This window comes from Poromitra crassiceps (genome assembly GCF_964638095.1).
Source record: "Poromitra crassiceps genome assembly, chromosome: 10".
NCBI classification, from domain to species: Eukaryota; Metazoa; Chordata; class Actinopteri; order Beryciformes; family Melamphaidae; genus Poromitra; species Poromitra crassiceps.
Genome location: NC_139631.1, coordinates 45,814,391 through 45,834,898, shown reverse-complemented (window position 1 = coordinate 45,834,898; position 20,508 = coordinate 45,814,391). Strand labels below are relative to the sequence as shown.

Sequence of the window (20,508 nt, the reverse complement as noted above, 5' to 3'; positions counted from 1 at the left end):
CCACAGTGAGTTACGTCTGCCTTCCCTTTAAAAAACACAGCTGTGCTCCACAGTGAGTTACATCTGTCTTCCCTTTGAAAAACACAGCTGTGCTCCACAGTGAGTTACATCTGTCTTCCCTTTGAAAAACACAGCTCTGCTCCACAGTGAGTTACGTCTGTCTTCCCTTTGAAAAACACAGCTGCGCTCCACAGTGAGTTACGTCTGTCTTCCCTTTGAAAAACACAGCTGTGCTCCACAGTGAGTTACGTCTGCCTTCCCTTTGAAAAACACAGCTGTGCTCCACAGTGAGTTACGTCTGCCTTCCCTTTAAAAAACACAGCTGTGCTCCACAGTGAGTTACATCTGTCTTCCCTTTGAAAAACACAGCTGTGCTCCACAGTGAGTTACATATGTCTTCCCTTTGAAAAACACAGCTCTGCTCCACAGTGAGTTACGTCTGTCTTCCCTTTGAAAAACACAGCTGCGCTCCACAGTGAGTTACGTCTGTCTTCCCTTTGAAAAACACAGCTGTGCTCCACAGTGAGTTACGTCTGCCTACCCTTTGAAAAACACAGCTCTGCTCCACAGTGAGTTACGTCTGCCTTCCCTTTAAAAAACACAGCTGTGCTCCACAGTGAGTTACGTCTGCCTTCCCTTTAAAAAACACAGCTGTGCTCCACAGTGAGTTACGTCTGCCTTCCCTTTGAAAAACACAGCTCTGCTCCACAGTGAGTTACGTCTGCCTTCCCTTTGAAAAACACAGCTGTGCTCCACAGTGAGTTACGTCTGTCTTCCCTTTGAAAAACACAGCTGCGCTCCACAGTGAGTTACGTCTGCCTTCCCTTTGAAAAACACAGCTGCGCTCCACAGTGAGTTACGTCTGTCTTCCCTTTGAAAAACACAGCTGTGCTCCACAGTGAGTTACGTCTGCCTTCCCTTTGAAAAACACAGCTCTGCTCCACAGTGAGTTACGTCTGCCTTCCCTTTAAAAAACACAGCTGTGCTCCACAGTGAGTTACGTCTGTCTTCCCTTTGAAAAACACAGCTGCGCTCCACAGTGAGTTACGTCTGACTTCCCTTTGAAAAACACAGCTGTGCTCCACAGTGAGTTACGTCTGCCTTCCCTTTGAAAAACACAGCTGCGCTCCACAGTGAGTTACGTCTGACTTCCCTTTGAAAAACACAGCTGTGCTCCACAGTGAGTTACGTCTGCCTTCCCTTTGAAAAACACAGCTGTGCTCCACAGTGAGTTACGTCTGTCTTCCCTTTAAAAAACACAGCTGTGCTCCACAGTGAGTTACGGCTGCCTTCTTTGAAAAACACAGCTCCGCTCCACAGTGAGTTACATCTGCCTTCCCTTTGAAAAACACAGCTGTGCTCCACAGTGAGTTACGTCTGCCTTCCCTTTGAAAAACACAGCTTTGCTCCACAATGAGTTACGTCTGCCTTCCCTTTGAAAAACACAGCTGCACTCCACAGTGAGTTACGTCTGCCTTCCCTTTGAAAAACACAGCTCTGCTCCACAGTGAGTTACGTCTGCCTTCCCTTTGAAAAACACAGCTGTGCTCCACAATGAGTTACGTCTGCCTTCCCTTTAAAAAACACAGCTGCACTCCACAGTGAGTTACGTCTGCCTTCCCTTTGAAAAACACAGCTCTGCTCCACAGTGAGTTACGTCTGCCTTCCCTTTGAAAAACACAGCTCTGCTCCACAGTGAGTTACGTCTGCCTTCCCTTTCAAAAACACAGCTCCGCTCCACTTCGGGCAAGTTGGACATAGGCTACTGTATATTGACAGATTCGCACTCTTTTAGTAAGGTAGACAACGAGCTACAACTTCATTTTCACCTAAACGTCCTCCGAGACAAATAACATTGGTCTCAATATGCAACCGCCTGTGCGGTAGAGAGCTGCAAACCCGAGGGTACCCTCGGGCCTGGCCAATACGGGTTTGGGGCCAGGCTTTGGTTTTTAATGAATAGCTCCGAGCCGCCGGGGCCGGGCCGGGTTCGGGCCCGTTTCAATAATAAAATAAAATGAAGCTGTATTACTCGCTTTACAGCAGAGTGAGACCAAGAGGAGGAGGAGGAGCTGTAATGGCAGAAAAACTGCACTAACTTAAAGTGTTGTTGTTTTGGATCACAGTCACTCGTTAAAATAAACATTGGAGGATTTATTCCATGAAAAAGTTCATCTGTGCAACAGTCAAAACGCTTAAGTCAAGAGAGCCCCAAGCTCTCATCTGCACCTTCTCATATAGTGATAGTAGGGTGCCCTACCCACCCTGATCTCTGCTGTGAAATTCCATTAGCTCATAGAGCTTTGGTTGACTTGGGAATCCAACTCTCACCTAAACCCACAGTTGGTCAGGCTGACCTGGACGTTTTCTATTTCACTCCCTCACATGCCCACAGGCCTTTGAAGCACAGCAAGTAGAAATGATTCATCTTAATGATGTTTTGAAACCACAGCATCTCTCAGATGGGAAGGGTCACTCACCAACACTGAACACAGACAATAATGATCAACAATCAATCGATCAATACACACACACCCTCACCGTGAAATTAGTCTGCCACTCCAGTCCACAATCCACGTCATGACATGTTTCAGTCAACGTGCTGTGAGCGTAAAAAACAACAACAAAACAAGCCGCGTGTGTCCGTGTCGTGAGAGAGAAACAAGATCGATGGACATAAAACAAAGTTTGCCAGGGGAGAGTCCCCACTGCAGTAGTACTGGAAACATGTCAACCTGTTGAAAACAAACTCATCCACCATACATTGTGAGGACACTAATGCGACGTTATTCAATGCAGCTATAAACGGTAAGTCTGCTGTTTTAATTTCGATATGCTTGAGTGACATAATGTTTCAGTTTGTGGACATTGTTGCTGTTGGCAATTAAACGATCTAACGTTCTCTTTCTCGAGACAACATGTCTGGATTTTGATAGGCCACGGTAGCGTGTGTGAGAGGGGGAGAGAGAGAAAGCTGCGGTGGTTGTCTTTATAGGCAACACAGTCTCACTGACAAAAATAGCAACGTTTTGGACCAATGAGTTTAGAGCCTCTCTGCAGCGCGGCTGCATGCTGCATGCACAGCACAGAGAGGGAGAGAGAGATGTTTCGTCATATCCTGATATTGACGTCAGGCCTCGGAGCCGGGCCTGGCACGGGCCTGAATGTCACGGGCTGGGCTGGGCTGGGGCAGAAATTTCAGGCCCGCACAGCTCTCTACTGTGCGGCCAGTGCTTAGGGACCATCTACAAAGTGCAACACAGACTACTACACTAATATTCCATAACTTCACTGTCATACAGTGTAGCTTTACCAAAATCACGGCACACATCAATTGCCTCCTGCTGGTTATACTACAGCACTAACTTTGAACAAATATAATCAAAAATACATCAATAACTTCAATCTCATACTATAGACGGGTTTCTGTGCAACGTCATCACATAGATGCACACGCATCACCGGGGTAGAAAGCCGCTCCACACCATAGACATAATGCTCCACACACTCGTTTGAGTTGACTGCCGCCTCGCCTGGAAAGCAGACGAGAGCAGCCGAGCGCAGTCAGGTGAGGCATCAACAAGTCGAACACCCCAGACTGCACACTCACTGCTGCTTTTCTTCTTCTACACTTTTGTTTAACAGCGGTTTGTAAACAAATTAAAAGATGCATTAGCGCCACCCACACTCACTGCTCAAATGACCCAGCCCTTCAGATTACTTTTTTATTTTAATGTAGGCATTACAGGTGGTATTTATGTAAAATGTAGAGTGACAGCTTGGAATAGATATAAAATTGACGTTTCTACACTTCACTGTGGGTTTGTGATGCACCTGTGTTGAACCAATGGGCGATCAGCTCGATGCGTTTCTCGTCATCCTCTGTCCCTGCGCGCGCACACACCCACCAATGTTTGTATACAAGAAACCCGTCTATGTAGTGTCACCAAAACCACCTTACACATCAATGGCCTCCTGCTGGTTAAACTATAGCACTACATTTGGAAACAGTCAGACACACACACACACACACACACACACACACACACACACACACACACACACACACACACACACACACACACACACACACACACACACACACACACACACACACACACACTGTATTATACTTGAATATTGGGGGATGTGTCCTTTATCTCACCCTGTTAGATCTTTGCTTTCATAATGACACACTATGCAGGAAGTACCACCAATTGAATGGAATAACAACTGCCACAATTTGCCCTCACTCCATCCGTGCCGGTACCCCATCTAGCCACATCCCGGGTATGCCTGCCCCCGCGGTTGCTACACGACGCACGTGGTCCTGCCCTTGTTTACATTAAGGAAGTTGGTCACCATTCACTTCAGTTGTTTAGGAGATTTCTGCAACAGTGTCTTGCTGTGAAACTCCACAACTGTTTTGTGGACTAAACAACTTCACCCGTCTTTCCATGAGCATTGAGATAATGACTGGATTTTCATTTTGTGATGAATTTATCCTTAAAGGCTGAGTCATTGGCTTGTGAACTTTGAGCTAATTCTATTTCACTGATTTTTTAGGAGGATGATTGGACCTATACGTCGTTCATCTGTGGGGTGGAGAACCCAGTCAGTGAGGAGGTCAGCCAACCCATCAGCAACCCCCTCAACCCGAGTGAGTTACTTCACTTCAACAACATGTTTAATGTAGCATAGATTTTTTTCAAGAACTGCCTTCTTTAACTTACGTAACATTGCAAAAAATCAGGCACATCGTGTCTCAGAAAGATGCAGAAAAGCTAGTTCATGTATTTGTTACTTTTAGGCTGGATTATTGCAATTGTGTATTATCAGGCCACCCCACAAAGTCTCTAAAGACTCTCCAGCTGATCCAGAATGCTGCTGCAACATGTTCTGACAAGAACTAGGAAAAGAGATCATATTTCTCCCATACTAACTTGTCTGCACCGGGTCCCAGTCAAATCCAGAATATAATTTAAGATCTTTCTCCTCACCTACATGGACGAGCTCCCGTTGCTAGCTGCGATGTGCATAATAGGCTGGTTAAAAACATCTTCATTTTTCACATCCTGTTTTGGTGACTGGTGAAACTCTCTTCTGGTGAAACACCATCTCTAGGTGTTTCTTACCTTAGCTGAGCAGTGAAGTGAAGACAGGCCTATACCACCATCTCTAGATATTACTTACCTTAGCTGAGCAGTGAAGTGAAGACAGGCCTATACCACCATCTCTAGACATTACTTACCTTAGCTGAGCAGTGAAGTGAAGACAGGCCTATAATACCACCATCTCTAGATATTACTTACCTTAGCTGAGCAGTGAAGTCAAGACAGGCCTATACCACCATCTCTAGACATTACTTACCTTAGCTGAGCAGTGAAGTGAAGACAGGCCTATACCACCATCTCTAGACATTACTTACCTTAGCTGAGCAGTGAAGTGAAGACAGGCCTATACCACCAGACATTACTTACCTTAGCTGAGCAGTGAAGTGAAGATGGGCCTATACCACCATCTCTAGGCATCACTTACCTTAGATGGGCAGTGAAGTGAAGACAGGCCTATAGCACCATCTCTAGGCATTACTTACCTCAGCTGAGCAGTGAAGTGAAGACGGGCCATACCACTGTCTCTAGTCTAGACATTACTTACCTTAGCTGAGCAGTGAAGTGAAGACGGGCCATACCACTGTCTCTAGACGTTACTTACCTTAGCTGAGCAGTGAAGTGAAGACAGGCCTATACCACCATCTCTAGACATTACTTACCCTAGCTGAGCAGTGAAGTGAAGACGGGCCATACCACTGTCTCTAGACATTATTTAGTTGAGCAGTGAAGTGAAGACGGGCCTATACCACCATCTCTAGACATTACTTACCTTAGCTGAGCAGTGAAGTGAAGAGGGGCCTATACCACCATCTCTAGACATTACTTACCTTAGCTGAGCAGTGAAGTGAAGACGGGCCTATACCACCATCTCTAGACATTACTTACCTTAGCTGAGCAGTGAAGTGAAGACGGGCCATACCACTGTCTCTAGACATTACTTACCTTAGCTGAGCAGTGAAGTGAAGACAGGCCTATACCACCATCTCTAGACATTACTTACCTTAGCTGAACAGTGAAGTGAAGACGGGCCTATACCACCATCTCTAGACATTACTTAGCTTACCTAGGCAGTGAAGTGAAGATGGGCCATACCACCGTCTCTAGACATTACTTACCTTAGCTGAGCAGTGAAGTGAAGACGGGCCATACCAATGTCTCTAGACATTACTTACCTTAGCTGAGCAGTGAAGTGAAGACGGGCCTATACCACCGTCTCTAGACATTACTTACCTTAGCTGAGCAGTGAAGTGAAGATGGGCCTATACCACCGCCGTCTCTAGAAATTACTTACCTTAGCTGTGCAGTGAAGTGAAGATGGGCCATACCACCGTCTCTAGGCATTACTTACCTTAGCTGAGCAGTGAAGTGAAGACAGGCCTATACCACCGTCTCTAGACATTACTTACCTTAGCTGAGCAGTGAAGTGAAGATGGGCCTATACCACCATCTCTAGACATTACTTACCTTAGCTGAGCAGTGAAGTGAAGACGGGCCATACCACTGTCTCTAGACATTACTTACCTTAGCTGAGCAGTGAAGTGAAGATGGGCCTATACCACCATCTCTAGACATTACTTACCTTAGCTGAGCAGTGAAGTGAAGACGGGCCTATACCACCATCTCTAGACATTACTTAGCTTACCTAGGCAGTGAAGTGAAGATGGGCCATACCACCGTCTCTAGACATTACTTACCTTAGCTGAGCAGTGAAGTGAAGATGGGCCATACCAATGTCTCTAGACATTACTTACCTTAGCTGAGCAGTGAAGACGGGCCTATACCACCGTCTCTAGACATTACTTACCTTAGCTGAGCAGTGAAGTGAAGATGGGCCTATACCACCGCCGTCTCTAGAAATTACTTACCTTAGCTGTGCAGTGAAGTGAAGATGGGCCATACCACCGTCTCTAGGCATTACTTACCTTAGCTGAGCAGTGAAGTGAAGACGGGCCTATACCACCGTCTCTAGACATCACTTACCTTAGCTGAGCAGTGAAGTGAAGATGGGCCTATACCACCATCTCTAGACATTACTTACCTTAGCTGAGCAGTGAAGTGAAGACGGGCCATACCACTGTCTCTAGACATTACTTACCTTAGCTGAGCAGTGAAGTGAAGATGGGCCTATACCACCATCTCTAGACATTACTTACCTTAGCTGAGCAGTGAAGTGAAGACGGGCCTATACCACCGTCTCTAGACATTACTTACCTTAGCTGAGCAGTGAAGTGAAGATGGGCCTATACCACCATCTCTAGACATTACTTACCTTAGCTGTGCAGTGAAGTGAAGATGGGCCATACCACCGTCTCTAGGCATTACTTACCTTAGCTGAGCAGTGAAGTGAAGACGGGCCTATACCACCGTCTCTAGACATTACTTACCATAGCTGAGCAGTGAAGTGAAGACGGGCCATACCACTGTCTCTAGACATTACTTACCTTAGCTGAGCAGTGAAGTGAAGACGGCTTTCGAATGATGAAAGCCTTTTCTCCAATGACCTACACATCTGTATAAAATCTACTTTTTTGCAGTTGAAAGTATGAAATCCACAAATTTGAACCATCATCTTGTACTCACTGCTCACCAGGTGTACTGCAAGTAGGGGGGCAGCAGTGAGCACAAGACATCAGTTAAAATGTGTCTATTTGTAAAGCGTCTCAACATAACTTTTGTTATGATTTGGTGCTATATAAATACAATTGACTTGACACTTGTTTCTATTTTTTCTGCAGAACCTGATGGTGAACGGAAACGCAGAACAGGGAGAATAGTCACCATCTCCGTGGTGACCATGTTGCTGCTCGTCATAATGCCCATTGCCAAACGCTTACAAGAACGCATACGAGGTAGGAAACCATGAAATACTATTTTTAAATTTACAATGAATTACTGTCAAATTGAGTTATTAATATAATGATGTAATTAAACTTATATGTGCCTCTAATTGACAGTATTCACATTCATGTGTGCCTGTGTTTATTTATGGTTAGGGTTAGTTGCCTTAATCCATAAAGGTTGCCCTATTCCCAGGCATCTAGGGGTGCACTGGCCATCGGGATTACCCTGAGTTTTCCAGATGGGCCGCTGGACAATTAGGCCGATAAACCACACGACATCTGTGACATTACTGTCTTTCAGAGGCTGTAGTGGCTCACTTTTAAAGTTAGAGGGAATCATATGAATATAGAAGACGTAATGCATCTAATGGTACCAATCATGTCATGCTAGTTTGTCGGGAAGGGGGTTAAATAACGCTCCAAATTTAGTCAAAGTTTTAGCAAGGGGAAAACTGGAATGGTTATTTTCAAAGGGCTCCCTTGACCTCTCACCTCAAGATATCTGAATGAGAATGTGTTCTATGGGTCCCCACAGTGTTGCGGGTAATGTGTTACTTTAATCACATTAACGAGTAGTGTAAGGCATTACGGTTCCTAAATCCATAATCACATTACAGTTATTAATCTAAACTAAAGTTACTAATAGTTGTTATTGCGGTAATGACTAATGGGGATCCTAAATAAACAATAAACGAATCAAATACTTAAGTCGTTACTTAAGTTCTTCAATTTTCAGCAGGATCAGGTTTGAATATGCATGAATTATGGAGAAAACATCACACGTATTCCATTCAACCAATTGCGCAACAACAGCTGACTATACACAGTGAGACGTCTTTGTGTGGCTAGAATGGATGGGCTGGGGGGAGGAGTTGTGAGAGCAAAATTATTACAGGGTCACGATTGGTTCGTCCCTCCAGCCCATCCATTTTAGGAACTACGGTGTCCATAATGGTCAATATCACTGTAAACAGAGTGCAACATTTGACGGGTGGATTATGCACATACTTCTAATTTGTTAAGGACAGGAATGTAAAATGTAAAGTGGACAATTTGAAAAGAGATAGAAGGTTTTTGTGTGATGCCTCCGACCTAATTTCCCCTTGTATAACTCACATCATCAACCTTTCACTAGCAAGGCAAATTCCCCAAGGACATGAAACATGCCAAAATCACAATGCTATATAAAAAGGGGAGCAGATCAAGCAAACTACAGACCTGTATCTATCCTCAGTATAACATCCAAAATTATTGAAAAGGTGGTTCATGAGCAACTTTATCTAATTTTTACTTTACATATGAGCAAACACAAGCTCCTTTATAATTTTCAATCAGGTTTCAGCACAGCTTATTCAACGGATTCTTGTCTTTTATTTCTTACCGACTTGATCAAAAAGGCAATTGATGAAGGAAAATTCTGTGGGATGGTGCTGCTAGACCTACAAAAAGCCTTCGACACGATGAGGCATGAACTGCTAATCACTAAATTAAAGGCTCTTGGGTCTAGCACTTTGGTACTGGCTGGGCTGAGGTCCTACTTGTCTCAGAGTGACCAGATAGTTGGTGTTTGTGGCCATCGCTCAGAAGCCCGCCCCTTAAGCTGTGGGTTTCCCCTGGAGTGTGCTCAGGCCTTTGTTATTTCTCGTGTACATAAATGATATAAAAGAAGCATGTCTCTCTATCAAGTCTTGATTGTAAAAAATCTGCTGGTCCTGACCAAATTGAGCCCTATTTTTTAAAAACAGCCGCCAATTTGATTGCAAGGCCCATTGCCTCCATTTTTAATCTTAGTCTAAGCAGTGGTGTGATCCCCAGCTCTTGGAAGTCTGCGTTTGTCCTTCCTTTATTAAAAGGTGGCGATCCTTCTGTTCTTGATAATTATCGCCCTATTTCTAGACTGTCTGTTACAGCTAAAGTGTTTGAATCCCTTGTGAATGAACAGCTTAAGCATTTTTTGTCTGATAATAATATTTTAAGTCAAACTCAGTCAGGTTTTAGACAAGGGCATAGTACTGTAACTGCAGCTATATCGGTCACAAATTATATTATTACTGCTCTGGACGATAAAAAATCATGTGCTGCACTTTTTATTCATTTATCAAAAGCATTTGATTCAGTGGATCATGGTCTTCTCCTTCAAAGACTCAAACAGATTGGTTTTAGTGTCCCTGTGCTGAATTGGTTTCTACACTATTTGACTGGGAGAACTCAATGTGTGTCTGTAGACAATTATAACTCTGCCCCCTCAATAGTAAAGACAGGGGTCCCTCAAGGATCCATTTTGGCTCCAATTTTATTTTCTATTTTTATTAATGATCTTGGTATTGGTTTAAATCCAGCAAAGGTGCACCTTTACGTGGACAACACTATCATTTACACCCTGGCACCTTCTCTAAGAGTGGCAATGGACTCTTTACAGACTGCCTTTAATTCACTGCAGTTGTCTCTTGTTAATTTAAAATTGGATTTGAATGCAAAAAAGACCAAGTTTATGGTTTTTACACGTTCCCGTGCATCCCCTATTGACTGTATGGTTCGAACACTAGATGGCGCTCAACTAGAGAGGGTTAGTTCTTATAAATATCTTGGAATATGGCTTGATGACAAGCTGACTTTTGGTGTCCACATTGATAGCCTCTTAAAAAAACTTAGACCAAAGTTAGGTTTTTATTTTCGTTTAAAAAAATGTTTTCCTTTTGCTGCCAGAAAGAGGCTGGTACAAAGTACCTTTCTGTCAGTATTAGACTATGGTGATGTCGTCTATATGCATGCTGCTTCTGCTGTTCTGAAAAAATTGGATGTAGTCTATCATGCTGCCCTGCGGTTTGTAACTGATGCAAATTTCCGCACACATCATTGTAAATTATATGAAATGATTCAATGGACTTCTCTGAGTCTAAGGAGAAAAACCCACATGTTAATTTGTATTTTAAAAGCTTTATTAGGTAAGTTCCGTCTATATATTTCTAGTTTATTGACATATCGCCACAGCCGATTTAACACTCGGTCATCAGAGAAGATTATTCTCTTGGCCCCCAAAACCCGAACAGAGCTAGGTAAATCTTCCTTCTCCTTTCATGCACCATATGCCTGGAATGAGTTACAAGATGTTTTAAACATGAAATCTTTACCCCCTCTGGACATTTAAAAACACTCTAAAATCTGTTCTTATAGAACAATGTCATTGCATGTGAAATGTGCGATTGTCAAGTTTCTTTTTAGCCCTTCTTTTTAGCCTTTAATCCTTGTAGTCTGTGTTTGCTTATTGTATTTCTGTCTGTATTCTGTGATGTTATTTGTCCCTGTTTGTATCCTTTTTTTTTTTTTTTTTTTTTTTTACATGAAACCTTTTATTTTGCTGTCCATCTTGACCAGGACTCCCTGGCAGAAGAGATATTGTATCTCAATTAGGGATGTCCGATATTATCGGCCTACCGATATTATCGGCCGATATTAGCATAAAAAAATCGATATCGGAAAATATCGGTATCGGTTTTCATGCCGATATTTTTTTTTTTTTTTTTTTTTAAATACAAATATCTCACTGAGAGCAATGCTCTCTTTTTCAGGAGTGCCCTGTTCACATTCACACACACATTCATACCTGGAAGCTGACCAGTACAACCACAGTCTGATCTGTTGGCCACTGAGCAGCTCCACTGGAGCGGTTGGGGTTAAGGGCCTTGCTCAAGGGCACCTCAGTGGTGGTAATGAGGGAGGGGCAAGCGCTGCCTTTTCACTTTCCCCACCCAGATTTATCCTGCCAGTCCCGGGGATTGAACCGACGACCTTCTGGTCACAAGCTCGCTTCTCTAACACTTACAACTTTAACACAACATGCATATTATATATTAAACTCTTCAGCTACATTAAGCTACATTATGTAACTTGTTACGTGAAATTTTGGTGGAAAAAAAGCCCGCTTATATCGGTATCGGTTGATATCGGTTGATATCGGTATCGGAAATTAAGAGTTGGACATTATCGGATATCGGATATCGGTAAAAAAGCCAATATCGAACATCCCTAATCTCAATGGGACCTTCCTGGTTAAATAAAGGATAAAAAAAAAAAAAAAAAAAAAAAAAAATGTAAATGTGACCTGTTTTTATACACAGATGACTCTGCCCTGTTAGTTGTTGATAAAAATGTGGATCTACTCCAGGAAAGACTCAGCTCACTAACATCAGTGTATCGAGACAGTCTGCATGTGTGGGGGAATGCCCACAAAGTGTTATACGGCTGGCGCGCGAGTGGGGTAAAACCGCCGATATATCTCAATGGGCTGACTCACCAAAGGACAGTGCTGCGGCTCTAAACTACAGGTTTGGGGGTTCTAGAGCAGAACACAAGACGTTTGCTCAGATGTGCGTTTACTGCAGTGATTAAATCCCCGATCGTGCCTGGGCTGGGCTATGCTAAATTCTAATGGAAATACGTTTTGCATTTTGATGTTCTTTTAATTGTGCATGTACTCTGGTGATGTAACCAAGGAAGTGTCCTTTTATTTGAAATGTCAAATAAACTAAATTCCTCAGACAAACTGACATAAGAAAGACGCCATCTTAAGTACCCACATGACGCAGGCACATGACGCAGTTTCAATTTCAATTCGTTTATTTGTTCGATAGGGGACAGGTGTACATTAACTCATTGAGTGCCAGCCACTTTTGGAGAACGGAAGCTCCCAGTGCCAGAGTTTCAGAGCGTTTTCAGTGATTTCTCGAGGCCCACAGAATATTGTGTGATATTACTATGTAAACACCGAACACACAAAGAACGAGGAGACCCTGTTCTATCATCTGCAAAAAAAAGTTTATTGATACCATTTTCCGTTCTTTAGTTATGAGCCGGAGAAGATAGGCTGTTTTGAGCAAAAAGACAGTTTTCAAATTATAAGCTGAGATATTCAGGCTTTTGTGAAATGCAGCATTTCAAGCACATTCACTGACTCTAGCTAATATTTTCTGATGTAGTGACGTGGTGTAGTTCTGTGCAGCCTGCGTGCCCCACCCCCCTCTCCCCCCCTGAGCTGCAAACTCCTCCCCACACGCACCCAGTCTATTTTCGGAGCCTCCGTTTTTGCGCTGGCCGGCTGACGGCTAGGGGTGGGCGGATCGATCCCAAAATATCGATACTCCCGATACCTGAGTCTCGTTTTGAAGATCGATCCTGACATCAAAATATCGATTTTTCGATCTTTTTCGTGTGCATTCATGCAGGGCTTCTCCGCCTCGGATTTGCTGTTGTCGTGTCATCACATGTGCACTGAAACAGAGTATACAGTACGTGCCTGGGCCAATAATAGTGCTTGAACGATATGCAGGGCGGGTCTTGTAAAGGAAGGCAAGCAGCAGAGCACAGAGTGGGATTGAAATCCGACGCGCACAATCGCATACAAAAACACACATGCCATTACGTGATGGCTCAAAGGAACAGGAGCAGATCGTTTGGTTATTTTACATCAGTATTGTTGTGAAGTGTGACGTAGCCGCATGCAGGCTGTCCACTACTGTGGGACCACTAGCCTACTACAGTACCAACTTGTTTAAGCATCTGAGAAACAAGAAAGAGAGCTCTGACCTGCAGAAAAGAAGGGGAGGAGGGAAATATCAGACAGACACCCCCCCCCCCCCCTCAACACAGAGATAGACTCCACGGGCAGTCTTTTCACAGAGGAAAATAATATCCAGGTATATATAGTAGTTGAATTAATATTAAGGATCTTCAGCATTGGTTAATGTTACATTTTCAAACTGTAGCGGTCATAATTTATAGTTGTTGATAAATTGATAAACCTATTGATGACACACTGCTCTCCCCTACATGAAAGTTCATAAGCCATATTTAATAGTAAAAAGTATCGGTATCGGTATCGATATCGGCAATTCTGGACCAGTATTACTTGGTATCGGATCGACACCAAATTTTGCAGTATCGCCCACCCCTACTGACGGCGGCTCCCGGGCGGATCCCAGCGCGACAAGGAAATGCCAAACGGGACTGCAGCAAAAGGTTTGGCCGTTCGGCGTCGGGTGCTGCCTTTCTGGCGGGTAATCGTGTGGAGAAACTATATGCAGACAGACAGACAGAGGCAGAGGAGCTCCGTTGTGGGCGCGGATTGACTGATGTTCGCAGCCAACTGTCAGCTGCAGACAGAGCAATCTATATGGCTCTGGCTGCAGCATGCATCGGTTTCTCTTTGATCACGGCTTTCTCCTGCAGTTTTCCGGACCTTTCTGTAATCTGGAGAGCACTGTCGCCACCTAAGGGTTCTGTAAAATAGGTTAGACACATTCAATAGCTCCCATATTGTAAGAGGCGATGTAAGAGGCTTAGATCGACATCCCCCCGTCAAAAAACGCAATTGACGAACATGTTCGTCCTTGGCACTCTACGTTACTAAACGAAATGACGAACATGTTCGTCCATGGCACTCAATGAGTTAATGAACATTTCAAAAAAAATGTAAATGCACGACAATTACAGTCACAGGACTGGTTTCCATTGTTAGTCCCCCTGCCAGATGATACAGGCTTAGAATCCTGGTAGGGGTAAAAAGTAACATAGTGCAACAAAAATATATTCGAAATGTAAACACAATACAAAGTGCAAGTATGCAAAGAATGGTCCTGATAGGGGCAAAAGTAACTTAGTGCAGCGAAACATATTTAAAATGTGAACACAATGCAAAGTGCAAAGTGCAAACCTGAGATTGGAGCTCTACATAACTAAGTGCAAAGTGCAAAGTACAAAATATACAGGAATATACAGTCTGATACTAAAACCTGAGTTTGGGATCAACAACCAGCTAAAAAGTAAGATCTACAAAGAAGACTTACTCAAACAGATATAAGAGAAAAAAATAAAAAGTACAGAGAATATACAACACACATATCCATACAGTATAAAACATACTGTTCTATTCCCTAATGATGAGTACATATTTGAGTGGACTTTAGCCATCTCTTCACTTGACCCTTAAACATGCCTAGTGTTGGGCATTCCCTTATGGCCGACGGAATTGAGTTCCAGAGTTTGCCACCCTTGACAGACAGAACTGTCTGGCCAAAGGTGGTGCGCCTGTAAGGGATAACACAATCGCCTCTGATTGAGGCTCTGGTGGTTCTGGTTGTGGATCCAGATACAGGTCTTTGATTGATGTACTCATTTAGCGGGGGAGGGGCAAGGCCATTTAGTACCTTGAAAATGGTGCATGCATATTTAAAGGAAATTAAGTTATTGAAGCTTAGTAGATTGTGTTTGACCAGGATGTTGCAATAGTGGTAGGAACGGTTTTTTTTATCAAATACTTTTAGTGCTCTCTTATAGAATGACTCAAGTGGTTTGAGTGTGGATGTGGATGTGAGAGACCAGCTGGTCACACAGTAGTCCAGGTGAGAAAATATCATGGCATGTAAGAATGTCCTGGCAGAACCGACAGACATGCTGTGTCTAATGTGTTTGAAGTTGAGCAGGTTGAATTTTACCGAGTTAGCAACCTTTTTGACCTGGTTCTTAAAGGTCAGTGTGGGGTCTAATATCACACCTAGGTATTTCAATTCTGATACTAATTCCAGTTCAACATCATTAAAGAAAACATTCGAGCGGGTTGCTGCATGAGGACGTTTGGTGAACATCATGCAGACCGTTTTCTTGGTGTTTAACAATAGGCAGGATCTGGAAAGCCAATTCTGCACCTCAGATGCAGCGGATGTTAGGAGGCGAGAGGCCTCCGCGATGTTTTTGGCAGGGGTGAAAATTACTGCATCATCCGCATACATCTGGGAGTGCAGATTTGAGCAGAAATATGGCAAGTTATTAACTCATTGAGTGCCATGGACGTCCTTCGACGTCCAATTAAATAGTGACGTAGAGTGCCACGGACGTCCTTCGACGTCCAATGCGTTTTTTGACGGTGGGACGTCGATCAAAGCCTTCCGCAGCTCCTGTACAACTATAGTAGCTATTGGAGGTCTATAACCTATTTTACAGAACCCTTAGGTGGCGACAGTGCTCTCCAGATTACAGAAATACAGCCTGACAAAGCCGTGATCAAAAGACAAACCGCGCTCATGCTGCGCGGATTGATTGCTGTTGGCAAGCAGCCCAGAGCCATCTACATGATGGCTCTGGGCTGCTTGCCAACAGCAATCAATCCGCGCACACAACTGCAGCTCCTCTGCCTGTCTGTCTGTCTGCATAGATAGTTTCTCAACACACCAGAAAGGCAGCACCCAACGCCGAAGGGCCAACCCTTACCTGCAGTCGCATTGGGCATTTCCTCATTGCTGCTGTGAGCTGCCAGGAGCCGCGCGGCACAAAAACAGAGGCTCCGAATAGACTTTGTGCGTGTGGGGAGGAGTTTACAGCTGACTCGGGGAGAGGCGGGGAGAGGGGGGGACAGGGGGGTGGGGCACGCATGCACCACAGAACTAAACCAGGTCACATCATCAAAAAAATATTAGCTAGAGTCAGTGAATGTGCTTGAAATAATGCATTTCACAAAAGGCTGAATATCTCAGCTTCCTGATAGAAAAGCATATTTTTGCTGTTTTTGACCTATCTTCTCCGGCTCATAACTAAAGAACGGAAAATGGTATCAATAAACTTTTTTTTGCTGATGATACAATAGAGTCTCCTTGTTCTTTTTGCGTGTTCGGTGTTTACATAGTAATATCACACAATATTCTGTGGGCCTCGAGAAATCACTGAAAACGCTCTGAAAACTCTGGCACTGGGAGCGTCCGTTCTCCAAAAGTGGCTGGCACTCAATGAGTTAATAAATAATGAGAAAAGGAGTGGTCCAAGGACCGACCCTTGGGGAACGCCCACTGGACACTCCAAATAGGAGGACTTGGCCCCGTCTACCATTACACATTGTGTTCTGTTGGCTAAATAGGATTTAAACCAGTTCAGTGCATGATTGGAGAAGTTAAAGTGACTTAGTCTGGACAGAAGGACTTGGTGGTTCACCGTATCAAATGCTCTCTTTAAATCTAAGAAGACAGCACCGACACAGGCATTGCAGTCTAGAAGCCCCTTGATTTTTTCAACTAGAACAGAAATGGCCGTCTCGGTCGAGTGATGGGCCCGAAAACCAAATTGCATGGGATGCAGCAGAGGGTGTTTGTTGCTGAGATGTTCAACCAAAAGCTTAGCAACCCATTTCTCAGCTATTTTTGAGATGATTGGTAAAATGCTTATCGGTCTATAATTAGACATATCAGTTTTCTTCCCAGCTTTAAAAATGGGGGTGACTACTGCCATCTTCCAGACCGAGGGAACCACTGCATGTTTAATGGACAGATTGACCAGGTGGGTGATAGGGCGGACCAGAGCGTCTTTATGCTCTTTGATGAAGTTGGTGTTAAAGCCAAAGACGTCCTTGGCTGTGGAGTTCCTTAGGCTACCTATGATTTTGGGAACTTCTAGGTCAGTTATTTCTGTCAGCTCAAAGTTTGGGTGGGAGGGGTTGACAGGGCTGTCCGTGCAAACAGGAGGGGGAAAGAGCTGGGCTATGTCATTTACTGACTCAATAAAGAAGTGGTTCAAGCCAGATGCCAGTGTAGTGGGATCCCTCACTAGTGTGTTGTTTATGATGAGCTCCAGATCCTTGTCCTGATTGCATTTATGGCCCAGTAATTTGTTAACTCATTGAGTGCCAGCCACTTTTGGAGAACGGACGCTCCCAGTGCCAGAGTTTCAGAGCTTTTTTCAGTGATTTCTCGAGGCCCACAGAATATTGTGTGATATTACTATGTAAACAATGAACACGCAAAAAGAACGATGAGACTCTTTTCTATCATCAGCAAAAACAGGTTTATTGATATCATTTTCCGTTCTTTAGTTATCAGCCGGAGAAGATAGCTTGATTTAACAAAAAAGAGCAGTTTTTTTCTAGAAGCTGAGATCATGGCCCTTTTGTGAAATTAAACATTTCAAACACATCACTGACTCTGAAGCTAATTTTCTGATGTAGTCACACCTCAAAAATAATTTCCTTCAATAAAACAGTGAAGGCCAGGGAATTTTGTTTGGCAGAATAATATTTTTAGCTGCAACCAGCAGCGCTGGCCCCTGCGTGCGCTGCTGGTTGCAGCTCCTTGCTGGTCTTGATTTGCTGCTGGTGGGCATCGGATATTCTGGCTTGCGTTTGCCAACCCTGTCCTGCTGCCTGGGTCTGTCTGCGTGTTGTGTGCTGCTCTGCGTGCCCCCCCCCCCCCCCCCCCCGCCCCGCCCCGCCCCGCCCCGCCTCAACTGCACACTCCTCCTGTGTGGGAGGTGGCTCTCTGCTGAGTTTGCTCTGCACTGTGAAGGGTGCGCGACATCCAGCTTTTTCCGCGTGTGTTTGTCACCGGCTCCTATGCTTCCAGTTGAGAATAATAACAACTCCATGGCTGATCATGCGAATGGGCTGTCGCAGCGGACATGGAGGAGCTCAATTGTGGGAGCAGATTGGCTGCTGTAGGCACATCTAACGTTAAAACGCTTCATGCATATCGATGCATACGGATGCGATGCGATTTCCGTTTCCCCAACGACTTATTCTCTGTTTTTCTCTGCCTTTCTGTTAACCTGGAGAGCACTGTCGCCACCTAAGGGTTCTGTAAAATAGGTTATAGACCTCCAATAGCTACAATAGTTGTACAGGAGCTGCGGAAGGCTTTGATCGACGTCCCACCGTCAAAAAACGCATTGGACGTCGAAAGACGTCCGTGGCACTCTACGTCACTATTTAATTGGACGTCGAAAGACGTCCATGGCACTCAATGAGTTAATATTCTGCCAGATGATTTTGCTATTTCCATGTGCATTCTCAATGATTTGCAAAAAAAAGTTGGCTTTAGCTTTCCGCAGTGTTTGGGTGACTTTATTCCTACAAGATGTAGACTTCAGTCTGTCGGTGCTCAGGCCGGATTTGAGAGACTGTTTTAGGAGGGAGTCCCTAGTGGACATCAGTTCCCTACAGTCAGCCGTGACCCACGGCAGAGAGAAGCCTTTCTTTGACCTACCACCCCATCTGCTGGTGAAAGGGGCTATAACCTCCTGTACTGACTTGTGGAACAGATCACAGCCTGTCTCAGTGTTTGTACATGTTAGAATGTTTTCATCCCAGTTGTAGTCATGCAGGGCTGAGGCCAGGTGTGATTGCTGGCTTTTTGGTATGAATTCAGAAAGAGGTGTCAATTTGGCACATTTAAGGAAGGATTTGGAGAAACGAGAGTTAGTTAGTTTTCTAGAAAAAAGAATCATGTTGTGATCTGACAGGCCAGTCAGGAGGTTATGGGTGGAGGTGATTCTATCAGGTTTATTCGTGAACAGCAAGTCAATTCTAGTTTTAGAGATGTTGGTAATTCTCGTGGGCTGTTCAATCAAGTGGGACAGGTTTAAATCATCCATATTTTTTTTTAGGTTTTTTCTTTCTTTTTTCACGTCCCAATTTACGTTTAGGTCCCCAATCGATATAGTCTCAGAGTGATCGGCATATTGACTTAAAAGAGTTTTTAGTTGTAATAAAAAATCAGCTTTGGCAGAGGGAGGGCGGTATAGACATACCAAAACAAAGGACATTTCGGCAGATAGTGTGATCCTCACACTGACAGACTCGATACTGCAATCACTGGGTTGGCTTAGCTGGCAGCGTTTTAGTGTATCTTTAATATAGACTAATACCCCCCCCCCTTTACCCGTGGTCCTGTCCTGTCTAAACACATTATAATGCGGTACAAGGACAGCAGCTTCAGGAGTGCAGTTAGACAACCACGTCTCTGTTAAGCATAGTACGTCAATGTTTGAGTTGTCAAGTAAATGTTCAATCTGTTCGCGTTTAGGTACCATGCTACGTATGTTTAAGTGAGCACATAAAAGCCCTCTCGGCTTAGAACGGGGGTCCCATACTACCTTAGCGTGGTTTAGAGTCCTGAAGATTTTAGTCCGGTATTTCTTAAAAGCTGGATTCCTGTATTTCTTAAAAACAAAGTTTCGAGTTAAAGATGGCCTGGAGTTAGCAAGGAGGCTGCTGCTTGACATCCGACCATGGGCTGCTGGCTACCCTGAGCCGTGGGCGCAGCTCTGCCGATGGCCGATGTCAAAGGGCCTCGCCTGGGGGCCGGGTCGTTGGCTGCTATGTTGCTCCTCGGCTCCGGGGCTGATGGTGTCGCGGTGTCGGGTGACGTCCGACCACGGTCTGCTAGGCTACCCTGAGCCGTGGGCGCAGCTCCGCCGATGGCCGGGGTCGATGGGGCTCGCCTGGAGGCCGTGCCGCTGGGAGCTATGCTGCTCCTCGACGCCGGGGCTGGTGGTGTCACGATGCCAGGTGATGTCCGACCACGGGCTGCTGGGCTGCTCTGAACCCTGAGCGCAGCTCCGCCGGTGGCCGGGGCCAGGGCAGCGTCGCCTCCCGGCGATACTGGGACACGGGAGGGCGCCCAGGACGTCACGTTAGCTGGTACCTGAAACAGCGCTGGTAGTCCGTTGCTGAGCGGTGTGGTGTCTGTGGCTTTCGGGGGCTGCGTAGGCCAGGCTAGGCTAGCTAGCTGGCTAGCCGGGCT

At 44.8% G+C, this 20,508-nt stretch overlaps 1 protein-coding gene across 1 annotated transcript in view; it reads left to right on the top strand.

Annotated features, from left to right (window-relative positions):
• Nucleotides 1-20,508, top strand: part of LOC310784097 (NLR family CARD domain-containing protein 3-like) — a 153,217-nt gene that overhangs the window by 23,302 nt on the left and 109,407 nt on the right. Inside the window, exons 5-6 of the mRNA XM_083645073.1 lie at nucleotides 4,567-4,660; nucleotides 7,850-7,963. Coding sequence (XP_083501199.1) covers nucleotides 4,567-4,660; nucleotides 7,850-7,963 — 208 coding nt within the window. The remainder of the gene's footprint in view (nucleotides 1-4,566; nucleotides 4,661-7,849; nucleotides 7,964-20,508) is intronic.